The sequence below is a fragment of the Myotis lucifugus genome, unplaced genomic scaffold, assembly GCF_000147115.1.
Source record: "Myotis lucifugus unplaced genomic scaffold, Myoluc2.0 scaffold_17, whole genome shotgun sequence".
NCBI classification, from domain to species: Eukaryota; Metazoa; Chordata; class Mammalia; order Chiroptera; family Vespertilionidae; genus Myotis; species Myotis lucifugus.
In genome coordinates, this window is record NW_005871065.1 from 8,232,195 (window position 1) to 8,245,938 (window position 13,744).

A 13,744-nucleotide genomic window follows, 5' to 3' on the forward strand; every position below is an offset into this window, starting at 1 on the left:
TTCTTCATTATCAGGATACAAAGTTTGTGATGTACTAAGATCTCCGGAATTAAGTACGTTGTTTGGGAGATCTATATATCTATCTATATCTATATAGATATCTTCTATCTTTTCAATATATATATTGAATCCTCACCAGAGGATATGCCCTGTATTGTTAGAGAGAAAAGAAGGGGGCCAAGGAAAGAGAGAGAGAGAGAGAGAGAGAGAGAGAGAGGAGAGGAGAGGAGAGGAGAAATACTGATATGAGAGAGGAACACCCATAAGCTGCCTCTCATATATACCTCAATACATGACCTGACCAGGAAGTGACTCCCACAACCCCCTGATGTACAGGACAATGCTCCAACCAATCAAGCCACCCAGCCAGGGCGGGTCTTTTCTCTTTATTTACCTTTTGTCCACTTGCCCCTGTCCTTGGGCCTGAGAGTGTGTGTGAAATGACCTAATATTAGTATGTTTCTATTTCTTCTTGCATCACCTGTAGGTCCTGCCTTATAGGTCACTGCTGTGTCATTTGATGTACATTCATACTGTTGAATGCTCCTTGTGAACTCTGGCCTTTAGCATAGATCAGTTCTTTTCTGTCTTGTTTTGTCCTTTTCAATCTGCATTTGATCTGTCATATACCAAGATCAAAACTGATGCTGTTTGTGGCTGTCAGTTTGCATTTGCCTTGGATGCTTTGTCCATCCCTATATTTTTGCCTTTTAAAATCACCTTGGGTTAGGTGTGTCTTGTATTCAACAGAATCCGCATTTCTGACTAGTACATTGCCCTCTGCCCAGTGTGTAACTGGAGTCCCGTAAAATTCTTGTTCTCTCTCTTTTTTTTTCCTTCTCTTCCTCAACAGGGGTCAAGACTCACCTAAGTCCCTAATATGTGTGTGTTTCTAGTTTCATTAGGAATAATTGACAAAATTATAATATATTTAAAGTATACACCATGGTGTTTTGATATACGTATACATTGGAAAAGGTTAATTTTATTATCAGAAGTTTTGGAACTGTCTGGACTAAAGTCCCCTCCTGGACCCTCTGGCTTAGCGGGGTTGCCATTTCAGTCCTGCCCTGACAGTCTCACCCCCCAGCAGGCCTGGCTCTGCCTCACCACCTGGGAGGCCCCACATACACTCATTCCTGGGGGCCTTGATGAGCACCGAGAGAAAAGTTTAAAAATGCATTCCCTCGACTGGCTTGACAGAATAAAGTTTCCAATATTTGAACTAAAAAATGATGGCTCCAAAAATATTCTTTAAAATATAATTAAATGCCTTGGAGAAAATGTTATAAGTCCACAGCTGGAAGAAACCTGAGGAATCATTTCTTTGAGCTCTCTCTCCAATGCATTAATCACTTCCATGATACCCCACATTTTCTAGTCTCTGCATTTTTCTGGTAACAGTAAACTGATACTGTCACCCACTCCAGAGGCATGAGTTTGAAGCCAGCTATCCCATATATTAGCTATATGATGTTTTTAATCTACAAAATGGGAACAATGATAGAAACTCAGAGGGCTGTTAAGAGGACCAAGGGGGGTTATAACAGTATATAGACCATTGAAAAAAACATACCTGTGGGCTGGGTACACCTGTAGGCTGCCGCTTTGCAGTCTCTGATCTGAAGTAATTAGCATAATGCCCAGCACAAGACAGACAATAAATTATAAATTCATCAGATCTGAAACCTTACACACCAGACTCTTAGGAGAAAGGGCATGTTTGATCGGGTGGTGATAAGAGGCCAGGGAAGAGGAAACTCAGAGTAACCAGGACATGAACTGTAGGCCCAGGAAAGTGGCAGAAATTGAGGGGATACACACCAGAGAACAGATGGAGGTGGCTTATCTAGGAATGCTGCCTCCTTCCCAGTCTGCTTACTCTGACTCATCTTCTGCTGATACCTGCTGGCTCTCTCCTACAACTGCTGATCTCCCATCCCTGTGTAGATGTAACTGACAGAGAAGGGGTGGGGGCAGCAGGGTGGCCCTGCAGCTGGCTGGAGTCCAAAAGGCTTGCTTGCAGCTTCCTTAGAGAGAGCTTATTAGGAAGAGAACAAAAACAGCATTGAGCAGCAAGGCAAGGAGACAGCATTTGCCCTGCCCCCATTCCCTTTGGCTTTTCCCCATCAACTCTAGCACCTCGCCAAATATTCCCGACGCGGGTGGGTTGCAGCTGTTCCACACATGTTAGAAATGAGGGCCAGTGGCTGTTCCTATTTTTAGCATTTGAGTGTGGATGCAAAGGTCACCAAGATCCCCCACTGGCTGGCTCACGTCCCCTCTCTTTTCTCTACATCTCTCTTCTTTTCCTCCAAGATGCATGCTTTCTGTTCAGATGAGTTAAAGGAAGACTTTTGAGGGAAGAGAGACCCCAAGTATTTGCTGATCTTGGCTGGATGCCTTATAATTGCCATGGACTGGGTGACATAGCTGTCCTGTGGCCTGAGAAGTCACGTACAGACTTTGCAAGAAGCACCCCATGCTTGGACTGGAGCCACTCTTTTCTCTCTTGAGCATAAAACGGGGTTTAGAGTAAAATAGTTTCACATATCCTCCATCTGACTCTCCAAATACATAGTGGAGGGCACTGAGGCCCAGAGAGGCTGATTTGCTTATTACTACCAGGCCTTAGTAATCAATCTTATTATATCTTATATTCATGAAAGGCTTTCCTGTGCGAAGCACTTCCCATACATCTCCCCCCCCCAATCCTCACAGCCCAGTGAGGTGTATATCTCAATTATTCCCATTTTATAGATAACAAAGTGGAGGTTTAGTGGTTTGAGAAACTTGCCCTAAGTCCCATAAGCAGACTGTGGCAGACCCAGAGAAGACACTGAGGAATACACCTCCAATTCTTCATCTCTTTCCACAACCAGAACTCAGAGTGCCGATTCTTCATGAGTATGAAAGAAAGGAGGAAGGATGGACCCTGAGAAGGGAGGGAGGCCTGGCTTGAACACACACGTTGTCTCAGCATTGCCCTTCCAGGCTGTTCTTTGGGAACACGGAGCGCTTTCAGAACAGGAGCACAGCCCTGGAAAGGGACCGCACGAAACGTCAGCGGCCGAAAAGCTGCTGAGAGCTTTGGTCCTCTTTACCTGTTCTCTGGGTCGGCCAGGGCCATACTCCGAGTGACGTAGCACATCCTGAGGGGGATGTTCTTCCGGTCTCTGTGGAAGGAGAAGGGCTGCGAGGACGATGCCAGAGGGTCCGAGGAGCCACTCCCTAACCGCGGGGATTCGGGCGGAGGCGTTTCCCATCCAATCTCGGACACAGGGGAGCCTTTCTTCACGTAGGGTGTGGCTTCTCTCATGTACTTCACTGCAAGCAAACAAAGACAAGAAGCTCTTTTAAGTACAGCAGGGTGGAATGTGTGGAAAATCTGATTGAATGTTTGAAACTTGCATTAGACAAGCTCTTCATACTGGACCTCTTAAATTCTAAACAAGATTCAGAACTGTTCCTCACATAATAGTTACCCTGTTATTGAAATTATATACCAACGTGGTTTTTAGAACGTGAGAATTACTTTCAGCTTTTTTCAACTACGACAGCTTCTATCTTTTCTGACTATAAGTTGCATTCTGGGAAATGGGCTGAAAAACAAATGGGCAGAGAATGAGAAAGCATAACTTAGACACAGGGACTCTGGGTAGCCACATTCACTGTCCATGTCATCATTTTTCTGTTGAGAAACAACAACAGGCTTCTTCAAGTTAATAGTGCTAAGAACATATGTGTAAAAAAATTGCACAGAACACTTATTTTCTATTGGCAAAAATCTGTAATAGCAAAAATATTAGATGTAAGAGCTGAAAACAGGAACAACCTAAATGTTAAAAAAGGACAGATTAAATAAATTGGAAGACATCCATATTTTAAAAATGAGATATAGAGATGTTGATGTAGAAAGACCTGTAAGGCCCTAGCCAGCTTGGCTCAGTGGACAGACCATTGGCCCTTGGACTGAAGGGTCCTGGGTTCTATTCCCATCAAGGGAAGATACCTCGGTTGCAGGTTTGATCCCTGGCCCTAGTCGGGGTGCATGTGAGTGGCAACCAATCGATGTATCTCTCTCACATTGATGTTTCTCTCTCTTCCCCTTGCTTCCACTCTCTCTAAAAATCAATGGAAAAATATCCTCGGGTGAGGAATAATAACAACAACAAAAAGATCAGTAAGATCTATTATTAGTTTTAAACAAGTAGAGAGCAGAACATGTATTGTAATCATTTTATGTATAAAGTCATAAATATATATGCTTGTATGTCTACAACTATTTCTGGATAGAAACACAAGAAAATGTTAACTATAGTTAGCTCTTGGGAGGGGAAATAAAAGTCAAGATGCTGGAGAAACAGGCCTTTACTAGTACTATTCCTTTATTACCCTTTGTACATTTTCATGTTTAGATATATGCATCTATCACTTTACAAAATTTAAAGAAACAAAAACAGTTTAGGAGTTAAACAGACTGAAATTCTGCTTTTTGATGTTTTCTTGGTCTTAAGAAGTTACTTGCCTATTCTGAATTTAAGCACTGTCTAAGTTGACAAGGCAACTAGATTCTTAGAACATGCGGCATAAACTTCCTTCTATGGCTCATGGTCTGGTTCTCTGCTGTGTGGGGAGGACTTGGCTAATTATTGCAAGCTTGAGGCCCAGTACACAAAATTCATGCACAGGTAAGGTCCCTAGCAGCTGCCGGCCAGGGGTGCCTCCCTTCCCCTGGCCGCCTGCTGCTGCCACAGTCACCGGCCCTGCCCCTGGTCAAACTCCCAGTTGAACTCCTGGTTGAGGGGAAAATTTGAGTATTGGGCTTTTATTATATAGGATGGCAGTGGATTGGAATGGGTGCAAAATAGGGGGCATTTCCTCTAGACCTTAGATGATTCAATTCTAGAAACTAGTACCTTCACTGTGGAAGACATAGAGCCAGGCCTGGCCAGTGTGGCTCAGTGGTTGAGCATCCACCCATAAACCAAGAGGTCATGGTTTGATTCTGGGTCAGGGCACATGCCTGGGTTGTGGGCTCCATCCCCAGTAGAGGGCATACAGGAGGCAGCCGATCAATGATTCTCTCTCATCATTAATGTTTCTATCTCTCCCTCTCCCTTCCTCTCTCTGAAATCAATAAAACATAGTAAAAAATAAGTAAATAAAGACATAGAGCCAGGTTTATAAATATGGCAGAAACACAAAACACATAGATTCCATACTCAGGAATTACAAAGTCATGGGTGACTGTAGTTGTTGCTGTTGATGTCCCATCCGATCCTTTACCAGTGGGGCTGTGTGTTGGCTGAGAATAACTCATAGCTGTCCCCTGCTCTGGAGGACTGCTCCTGGCCCAACAGAAGCCTCCCTGCTTTGGAGACTCTAGGGCTGCTGCCCAACCCCTCAGATGGAGACACTGCTTCTAGGGAGCCCCACCTATGACATCGTGACATAAGCCAAGTATATAAACTATGGCACATGTTTTATACAGGAATAAAGTACCTTTGAAGAACTCATGAGAAAAATGGATCGAGGAGCACTAGTAACAGATTAGGTTCATGACAATTTATAAGCAGACCAAACGTGCCCACAGGCATGCAGTATGGATCTATATTGAGAGAACCTATCCTAGATATTAGAAACAGCTATATTAACTCAAGACAGAGGAGATGTCACTTAGCACCAACACGTATTTGAAAATACAATTTCGGGGTTGCCGAGAACTTGTTAGCACAGGATGCAGTTACAGAAGAAGAAAGGTGATTCCTGGCCACTGTATTTTAAGGAATATTATTTGTTTCTTTGCAATATATTTAAAGAGAAACACAGACATACCTAAGAGCACATGTTGAAAATTTAAGGGGACAGATTTAAGTTGTCTAAAACGGAAATAAATAGATCTGTTTTGAAGATACTGAATTTTCCATGTCTAAAAATAGCTTAGTAGAAGCTAAAACACTGTTTAGCTTTGTATATTGTAGAGCTATACTTGTTGACATATAGGGGATTCAAGAACCAGCTGAGATCGTTTGGAGAGTCTCCTTTGCTTGTATTGTCATCCTCTGGCTGAAGCAGGGGGCATGTGTTGTGAAAGTGAGATTCCAGGATGCTTCATGGAGTGGGTGGTATTTCAAGTTGGCCTTAGAGGGAAGCTAGGACTTTAAAAAGTAGAGATAAGAATCACAATCCAAAATTTAAAAAATAAATAAATAAATTTTAAAAAACACACAAATAATTGCAATCCTTTTATATAATGTATTCTGGTTTATCATTTTTATTGCAATTCCCTAGGAAAGGAAAGTTGGACCTCAATTTGGAAGAGGGCTAAAGAAGGAACATTTGTCATAAACCTAGTGATGTGCCAAGTATGGAACCCAGTGCTTTCCTCCACTTTCCACATTTAAGCTTCAAAATAACCACCTAAAGCCCCACTGCATATATAAGAAAACTAGGTCCAGAGAGAAAATGGGCAAGGCATCCTTCATTTATTGAGTATCCACTTATCCACAAGCAACAAGAGATTACATTGCTATCCCCTTCAGATCCTGCAAGAAGGAAATGTCTTATAGAGTTATTTTAATTGTGGTGGGCACTAGTCCTTTGCAAAACTAATATTATTTCACACATCAGCACACCAATGCTCAGAAGTTAGCTTTTGTGGAGTCATGTGGCCAGTAAGGGGTGAAACTGGGGTTTGATTTCCCAGAGATCATATTCTTTCATGGAATCTGGCTAGCCCACTTAGATGAAGGATGCAAAATGAGAAGCTAATAGGTTTGGACTTTCTTCTATAGGCAGTGGTAATAGCCATGATGGTCTACAAGCAAGAAAATGACAGAGTGAGAAGTCAGCTTTAGAGAGAACTCTTGAAGTGTGAGATTGGGTGTACTAGAGGGGAGAACAAATTAGAGGTAGATCTACCAGTTACTGAGCCATTGGGGATTACTGCCAGAGATAACCTGAGCAATATATAAGGTGTGAGGAATTCCAGAAATGTGTGTCTTGATCCATTCATGGGCAGAGGCATGGAAAAAGGCAATCTTAGCCAGGAAGCAATTATTCACCAAGTAGCCACTCCCTATGTGGCACACAACTTGGGGGAGTTTTAAAGGAGAGAAGACTTAGTAAGAAAGGACACCCCATTGGAAATGATATTCAACTACCAACTGAAAATAAAGACAGAGAAAATAAGTTAACAAAGTAGGCATGATAATTTAAAGATTCATTCATTCAGCCAAAATTCACTAGTGAATTTTCATGTGCTGAGGACTGTGCTGTCCATGAGACATGATAAGAAATGGTCTCAGATTAAAAGAAGGTTAATCCTAGAAAAGGAGGAAGGGAAGTGGGTAGACTTATTCTTTCGTTAAATCTAGACCTTAGTTTTAGGAGGTTCCAAGATGGACAAGCCTATGGGTAATCAAATGCAACCTTTTCTGGAGGAAGGCAATTTAATCCTAGGCTTCCAAGAGTCCCTATGAATCATGTTTAAGGGCAATGAGCAGCATAAAATCGAAGAAATTGTCGCACAAAAGGAAATAAGTTTCCATGAACAAGAATTAGTAAAAATACTGGTAGCAATAGCAGTCCCACACAGACTACAAACCACAAGTATATTTACTATGTGTGAAGAAACAACTGAAAGCTCAAGAGAATCATCTAGAGATTCTTTTTTTAAAGTGACCTAACAGATTGGTAAAGAACCAAATAGAATATCAAAATACTGAGAGTGTGATCTAAGTCAGGGAGGGTAAGGTGTTACCTAAGACTAGATTTGATTGCAATAGGTGCCCCAAATTACAGTGTATTAAATAATATAGAGGTTTTTGTTTCTTTTACCAAAAGTCTACTGTAAAAGAAAAAGGCAGCTAGGGGAACTCTACTCTCTGAAGTGGTCAGGGCCTCAGATTTCTGCTCCCTTCATGCCCTGCAAGCCTAACCTGCCATCAGATGGTCCAAGAAGGCTGCTTGGGTTCCAGCCATCACAATCAAATTCCCATGAGTAGAAAGAAGGAAGACATGAAGGACACACAATCCTTCCTCCTTTAAAGCCATTTTTGCTGAAGTTGATACACCAACCCACTGACCAGAATGTAGTCACATGGCTACTTCTACATGGAACAGAAATTTTAACTCTGGACAGTCCTTTGCCAAACCAGTTTAAAATTGGTGGGGAAGGGAAATGATTACTGTAAAAGAAGAAGAGAATCGATATTAGGGGACAACTCTCAGGTTTTGACACAGGGAGACATCCCTAATTTCATCAGCTTAACACACTAGATGTTATAACACATAAATACAAGTAAATACATTGGAGCAATCAATAAAAAGCACAATGACTAGGTTCCATGAACTTTGTTAACTCACTTGATACTCAGAACCACCAGTGGTACATTGCAATCATCTGAATTTTTACCAAAGACACTACAAAAGGGACTAAATCATGTGCCCAAGTTAAAGAGCTAGAAAGTAGCAGGTGCATGAGTCAAATCCAGGCAACCTGGCTCCAGAGTCCTACTTTTAACCATGAAGAAAAACTTTCTCACACTTAAGAAAAATTAATTGGATGTGTGTGTGTGTGTGTGTGTGTGTGTGTGTGTATTTAAGCCAATGTTTTTATGTACTAGGAGAAAACATCCAATTAAGAGGCTATTGCCTGTAGCATAAGAGAGCTTAATTTTGTAAGCTTGAACTATTAAACTATGGCATTTCAATAAATTCCTTTTAAGATACTATAATATGTATTCATGATAGTTTGACCTGGCAGAACTGAACAGCTAGTGTCTGCATAATTACACCTCCATGTGCATACAGACAGTCATGTCAGGCAAAGTTTGGTTTAAACCCATCAAGAAGCAGCCAGGCCCGGGTTGGAGGCGCCTCATAATCAGAAGTAATTAATAACCCATGCCCTTTCTGGGCATCATGAATTAAAAACTGTGGTTGAGCAATTAAAATTCCAATCTTCAGTTGTAAAAGAAAGGGGAGGAGAGCAGTAAGAAGTGGTCTTCAAACCAATAATACACCAGGTCACTTTCAATATGTTTCCAGTTTTTTATCTGAAGGATGGGCAGTTGTGAAGATTTCAAAAGAACATTCAGTAAAGCCCAAGTTTGCAGAGACCCCAAGTTACAACAATTAGATCTTTGTTGGGCCAGCCAGGTGACATTTGAAAGGAAAACACACACAGGCTACTAATGAGGAAATGCTTTAGGCAAATCCAATCAACTCTCCTACCAGACAGGTTTCTGAGGAGCCAGCAAGTCCCTCTGATATATGAAAGATTTCTTCTTAAAAAATAACAAAAAAAGGGGGATTTCCAGATCACAGGAAGGAAAAGAAATATTTTATTACTGTACAGGATGTGAACACAAAATGTATATTTCCTAATGTGATTAAGGGAAAAGCTGGAGGCAAGAAATCAACCTTCAGTAGATTTAGACCTTGAGTGGAACTTTCAAGCTGGGAACACAGCTCTGTGACTGTGGGATTTGCTGCCAAAATGCAATCTAAGACTTTCCCTTAATGACATTTCCTAGGTCATCTTAGAGAGGAAAGATGCAGAGGGAGATCATCAATATTTCCAAAAAGACCAAGGAATGATGAAAGTGGTAATACAAGCTTCTCAGAAGCTACAGCTAATCCTTCAGGAGGCTGAGTGGGGAGGTGGGAAGAGAATTGGCCCTGGGAGTTGGGGACCTGGATCACAGTTCCAGTCTGCCACTAACTCACTCTCCAGCCCTGGGCAAGTCACTGCACCACCCCGACCTCATTCTCCTCCCCTGTCAAGAGAGGGAAATAAGGTCCTTACCCTTCAAACAGTCTATGATTCTTTGGGAAGACATTTAAAAAAAAAGAATCTCATCTTACTGGTGGTGTCAGCATCAACAAATAGCCCTGTCAAAATGTGTGCCGAATTCTTAGGCCTGAGGCAGGTGTGTCTTCTGACTTTTTCCCAAACCCTACAGACACCTGATAAATATGAAAACAAGCCTACTAGCTAAGAAGATGTACTCAACTTACTTGTCCTTTGGTTTGGCAGTGTTGTCTAAAAAATCTTTGTTTTCATCCACTTACCACCATTTAGTCCTCTTTCATTCCACCAGGTGGGTTCTTGATGGTAGGATTTTAAAAGACGTTTGAAGGACCAAAGGGCTGTCATGAGGTCATAAGGGCATCATGGGTGAGGATGCTGAGTTTCAATATGTGGAGTCAGGAGTAGAACCAACTGGATATGAATTGTGGAGCAACCCTGGCCTCCAAGTAAATAACTATCTCACAATTGCCCTACTTCAGATAGTGCAGTCATTCAATGAGACCTGCCTTGATCCTTCAGCTAAGTAAGACCGTTGTCTCCAGAGATGCCAGCTAGACCCTAGAGAAAGTAACTTATGAGACTTACAACCACCCAGAAGTAAGGGATTGGTTTAGTTACCTTAATTCAACAAATGTTTAATGAATTCCTACTACAGGCAGGGCCCTGAGTGTTAGGTTATCCCAGTGAGCATGACAGACTGGTGCCTAACCCAAGGTGCTTACATGTGCATATTGAGGGGGGGGGGATGGACATTAAACAAATAGACAAATACAGGACACTGTCCCTAAAGAGACACACCAGAGGACTTGGCTCTGTCCCAGGTCACGCAGAGCCATTCACAATCTGGCCTCTGTCCAACTCCTGTCCTCATCTCAGCTGACTACCTTAGTCACCATAGTCCTCATGCCAGTCAGAGAGAAATACTGTTTAATTCTCTGAACATGCCATGTTCTTTCTGCCTCTGTTTCTTGCACATGCAATTTCCTTTGCATGGTAATCTTTCTAGAAAATTCTTCTCTACACCCTGTAAGTCTCAATTCAGGTAAGACCTTCTTGAAGTCCTCCAGGCATGCCTCCCTTCAGCTTCGTGGCCACCTCCACTGATATCAACTGCATCAGGACATAAATCTGATGATGCTGGCTCATGCCATGCAAGGCCCTGTGCTGATCAACTTGCACACATTTAAGATGTGTGGGTACCCGTTTGCACATAGGTGTCTCTGGTGGAATCATAACGTCCTCAAAGTTGAGTGTCTCCTTTATAGAAGTTAAAACACTAGTCTCTGGAGCCAAACCGCTTAGTTTCAAATCTTGACTTTGCCAACTGTGGCAGTTAGTTAACTGTGAGGTTAAATTTCCTTAACTTCTCAATGTCTCCATTTCTCCATCAGTAAAAATGGAGATAAATAGTAGTTCCTACCTCAGAGAGTTACTATAAGAATTTAATGAGCTAATACATACAAAGGGCTTAGAACGGAGTCTAGCACGTGGGGAATGCTCATTAGCGTTAGAAAAACAAAACAAAAAAATTGATATTCACCACTATACCACATCAATTAAGACAAACGTCTGGTTATAAAACATGGACTTGTTGAGAAAATGAATAACAAGGTTAATAGGCTCTCCAAGATCCAATTCTTTGCATACCTCTTCTTTGGGAAGAGGAGTCTCAGAACTGAAGCAGCAGAGGTCAGAGCATCTGTCGCTTGTCCAAGGTTTCAAGACAAAGAAGGAACAGATGAGGGGGCAGGAATTCCTGTGCAATGGGGGTTGGAGCTTTTTCTGTAAAGGGCCAGGTAGGAGATTTGGGGGCTTTGTGGGCCTTAGGATCTCGATTGCAACCACTGCATTCTGCCACTGTCACATGAATAAGGCCACAGACAATATATAAACCAATCAATGTGGTTGTATCCCAATAGCACTTTAAGTTATCGGCAGAGGGTCTGATTTGACCTGTGGCTGTAATTTGTCAACTCCAGCTTTAGAACAATAATAATAACTAGAGGTTATTGACTACTTACCACATATTGAGCCCTACTCTAAATGTCTGAAAAATGTGGCTCAGTGAAAAGCAATTCCATAAAGTAGGAATATCATTACTCCTACCTTACAAGCAAGGGGAGTGTGGCATGGAGAGATGAGGTGACTTGCCCAAGGTCACACAGTAGTCATTGGCAGAGCTGGGATTTGAACCGTCAGCCAGCTCCAAAGCCCCATGCCTAATGGCTTCACCACACTCTTTTCTTGTGCCCTGGCTGCTGCCTCTACACACGGCCAGATGCTCATGCCTGAATCCAGTCTGTCCAACCACAAAAATTTTAGCAATCATGCTTTTAAAAAGTCCATTTTGTCTGAAATGTTTTTCTTCTATTTCTTTTCTTATGTTACACCCAAATTTTACCCCTATAATTTGTATTCACTGATTATGGCTCTACTCTGCAGAAATACACAAAGCCTCTTGAGCATCTTGTAAACAGATAAAACATAAAATCTGAATGTTTGGCTTTATAGAAAGAAACAGACAAGCCCAGTTAAAAGGAGGCTGCAATTACTGGTCAGATGTATCAGGCTCCTGGTCCGCATCTCTCAAAGGGTAAAGGTGGTGATGGATGAGCCTATTGTTAAACAGGCCTGAAAGATGTTGCTTTTACTTAGATGGGGGCTTGGAGAAACAACCAATGACATACATGACAGAATTAAGACTTTAAGAGTTTCACACAGGCCCAAACTAAAAAGATAAAATACAGAGTGGGGCAAAAGTAAGTTTATAGTTGTAAGTACGTGAAACACAGAATTTAGTCTTGTACTATTATTTATTATTGTATTATTTTCCATAAGAACAATTGTAAACCTACTTTGCCCCACCCTCTATAATAGGGATAAGATAGAGAGGTCTCTCATTGTATATTCAAAATAAAATCATTGTAACATACATGTACATATATGTAATTTTATTTTTTTATATATTTTTTATTGATTTCAGAGAGGAAGGGAGAGGGAGCGAGAGATAGAAACATCAATAATGTGAGAAAATCATTGATTGACTGCCTCCTGCATGCCCCCTACTGGGGATCGAGCCTGAAATCCAGGCATGTGCCCTGACTGGAATCAAACTGTGACCCCCTGGTTCATAGGTCGTGTTCAACCACTGAGCCACACCAGCCAGGCGACGTTATGAAATCTAAACGAGGAAAATGTATTGCAAGGATACCAGTCTCTTTTCTGACTCTATAAAAATCATAAGTGCTTGAAAGTATCACTGCATTTATTCATTCACTGCACATAAATTAAGCCACACTGTGCACTTTGTGGGACTAGACATTCCAGGGGGAATAATCAGTTGGACATTCAGTTTCCTGCTTCTGAAGGTTTTCTAATCTGCCAGGGAAGAAAGGGAGTTGCCATAGAATATAATCCAATACAAGCATACACAGTCTAATATGTATTCATCAGGTAATAGTAAGTGCTGAGAGGACGTGGATTAATGATGTGATGGACTCCATCCCTCAACAATTTGCCCAGCAGGCTCCTCCCTAGCACAAATAATCATAAATTCTCTTCCTCGTGGAAAATACAGTAGCTATTTTAACAGCGATACCCTAACATCTAAAGACAGGAAGTGAGTAACGGGCAGAAAGGATGTCTGGATGCTCACATCCTCTTTCCTCGACAGAAGAGCATAAGTGAATAGGAATCTAGGTCAAAAGCAGGAAGTGCTGCTCTGACTTCCTCCTTGCAGGTATCTCTGTAAATTAAACCTGTATTGTTCCAGGTGTAGCTTGGTAATAACATCCTGCGAATCAAACTTCAGTAAATTTGCAGTTACTTTTCAGTGGCAGAAGCCTAGAGACATAAAGTAAACAAAATATCATTACCAAGGGCAGATCAGTCCAGGTCTGAGATTATTTTCCCCACCCTCGCCCA

At 41.7% G+C, this 13,744-nt stretch overlaps 1 protein-coding gene across 1 annotated transcript in view; it reads right to left on the bottom strand.

The window, feature by feature from the left end:
- SNTB1 (syntrophin beta 1) overlaps positions 1 to 13,744 on the bottom strand; it is a 193,201-nt gene that overhangs the window by 92,978 nt on the left and 86,479 nt on the right. Inside the window, 1 exon segment of the mRNA XM_023750958.1 lies at positions 3,105 to 3,327. Coding sequence (XP_023606726.1) covers positions 3,105 to 3,327 — 223 coding nt within the window.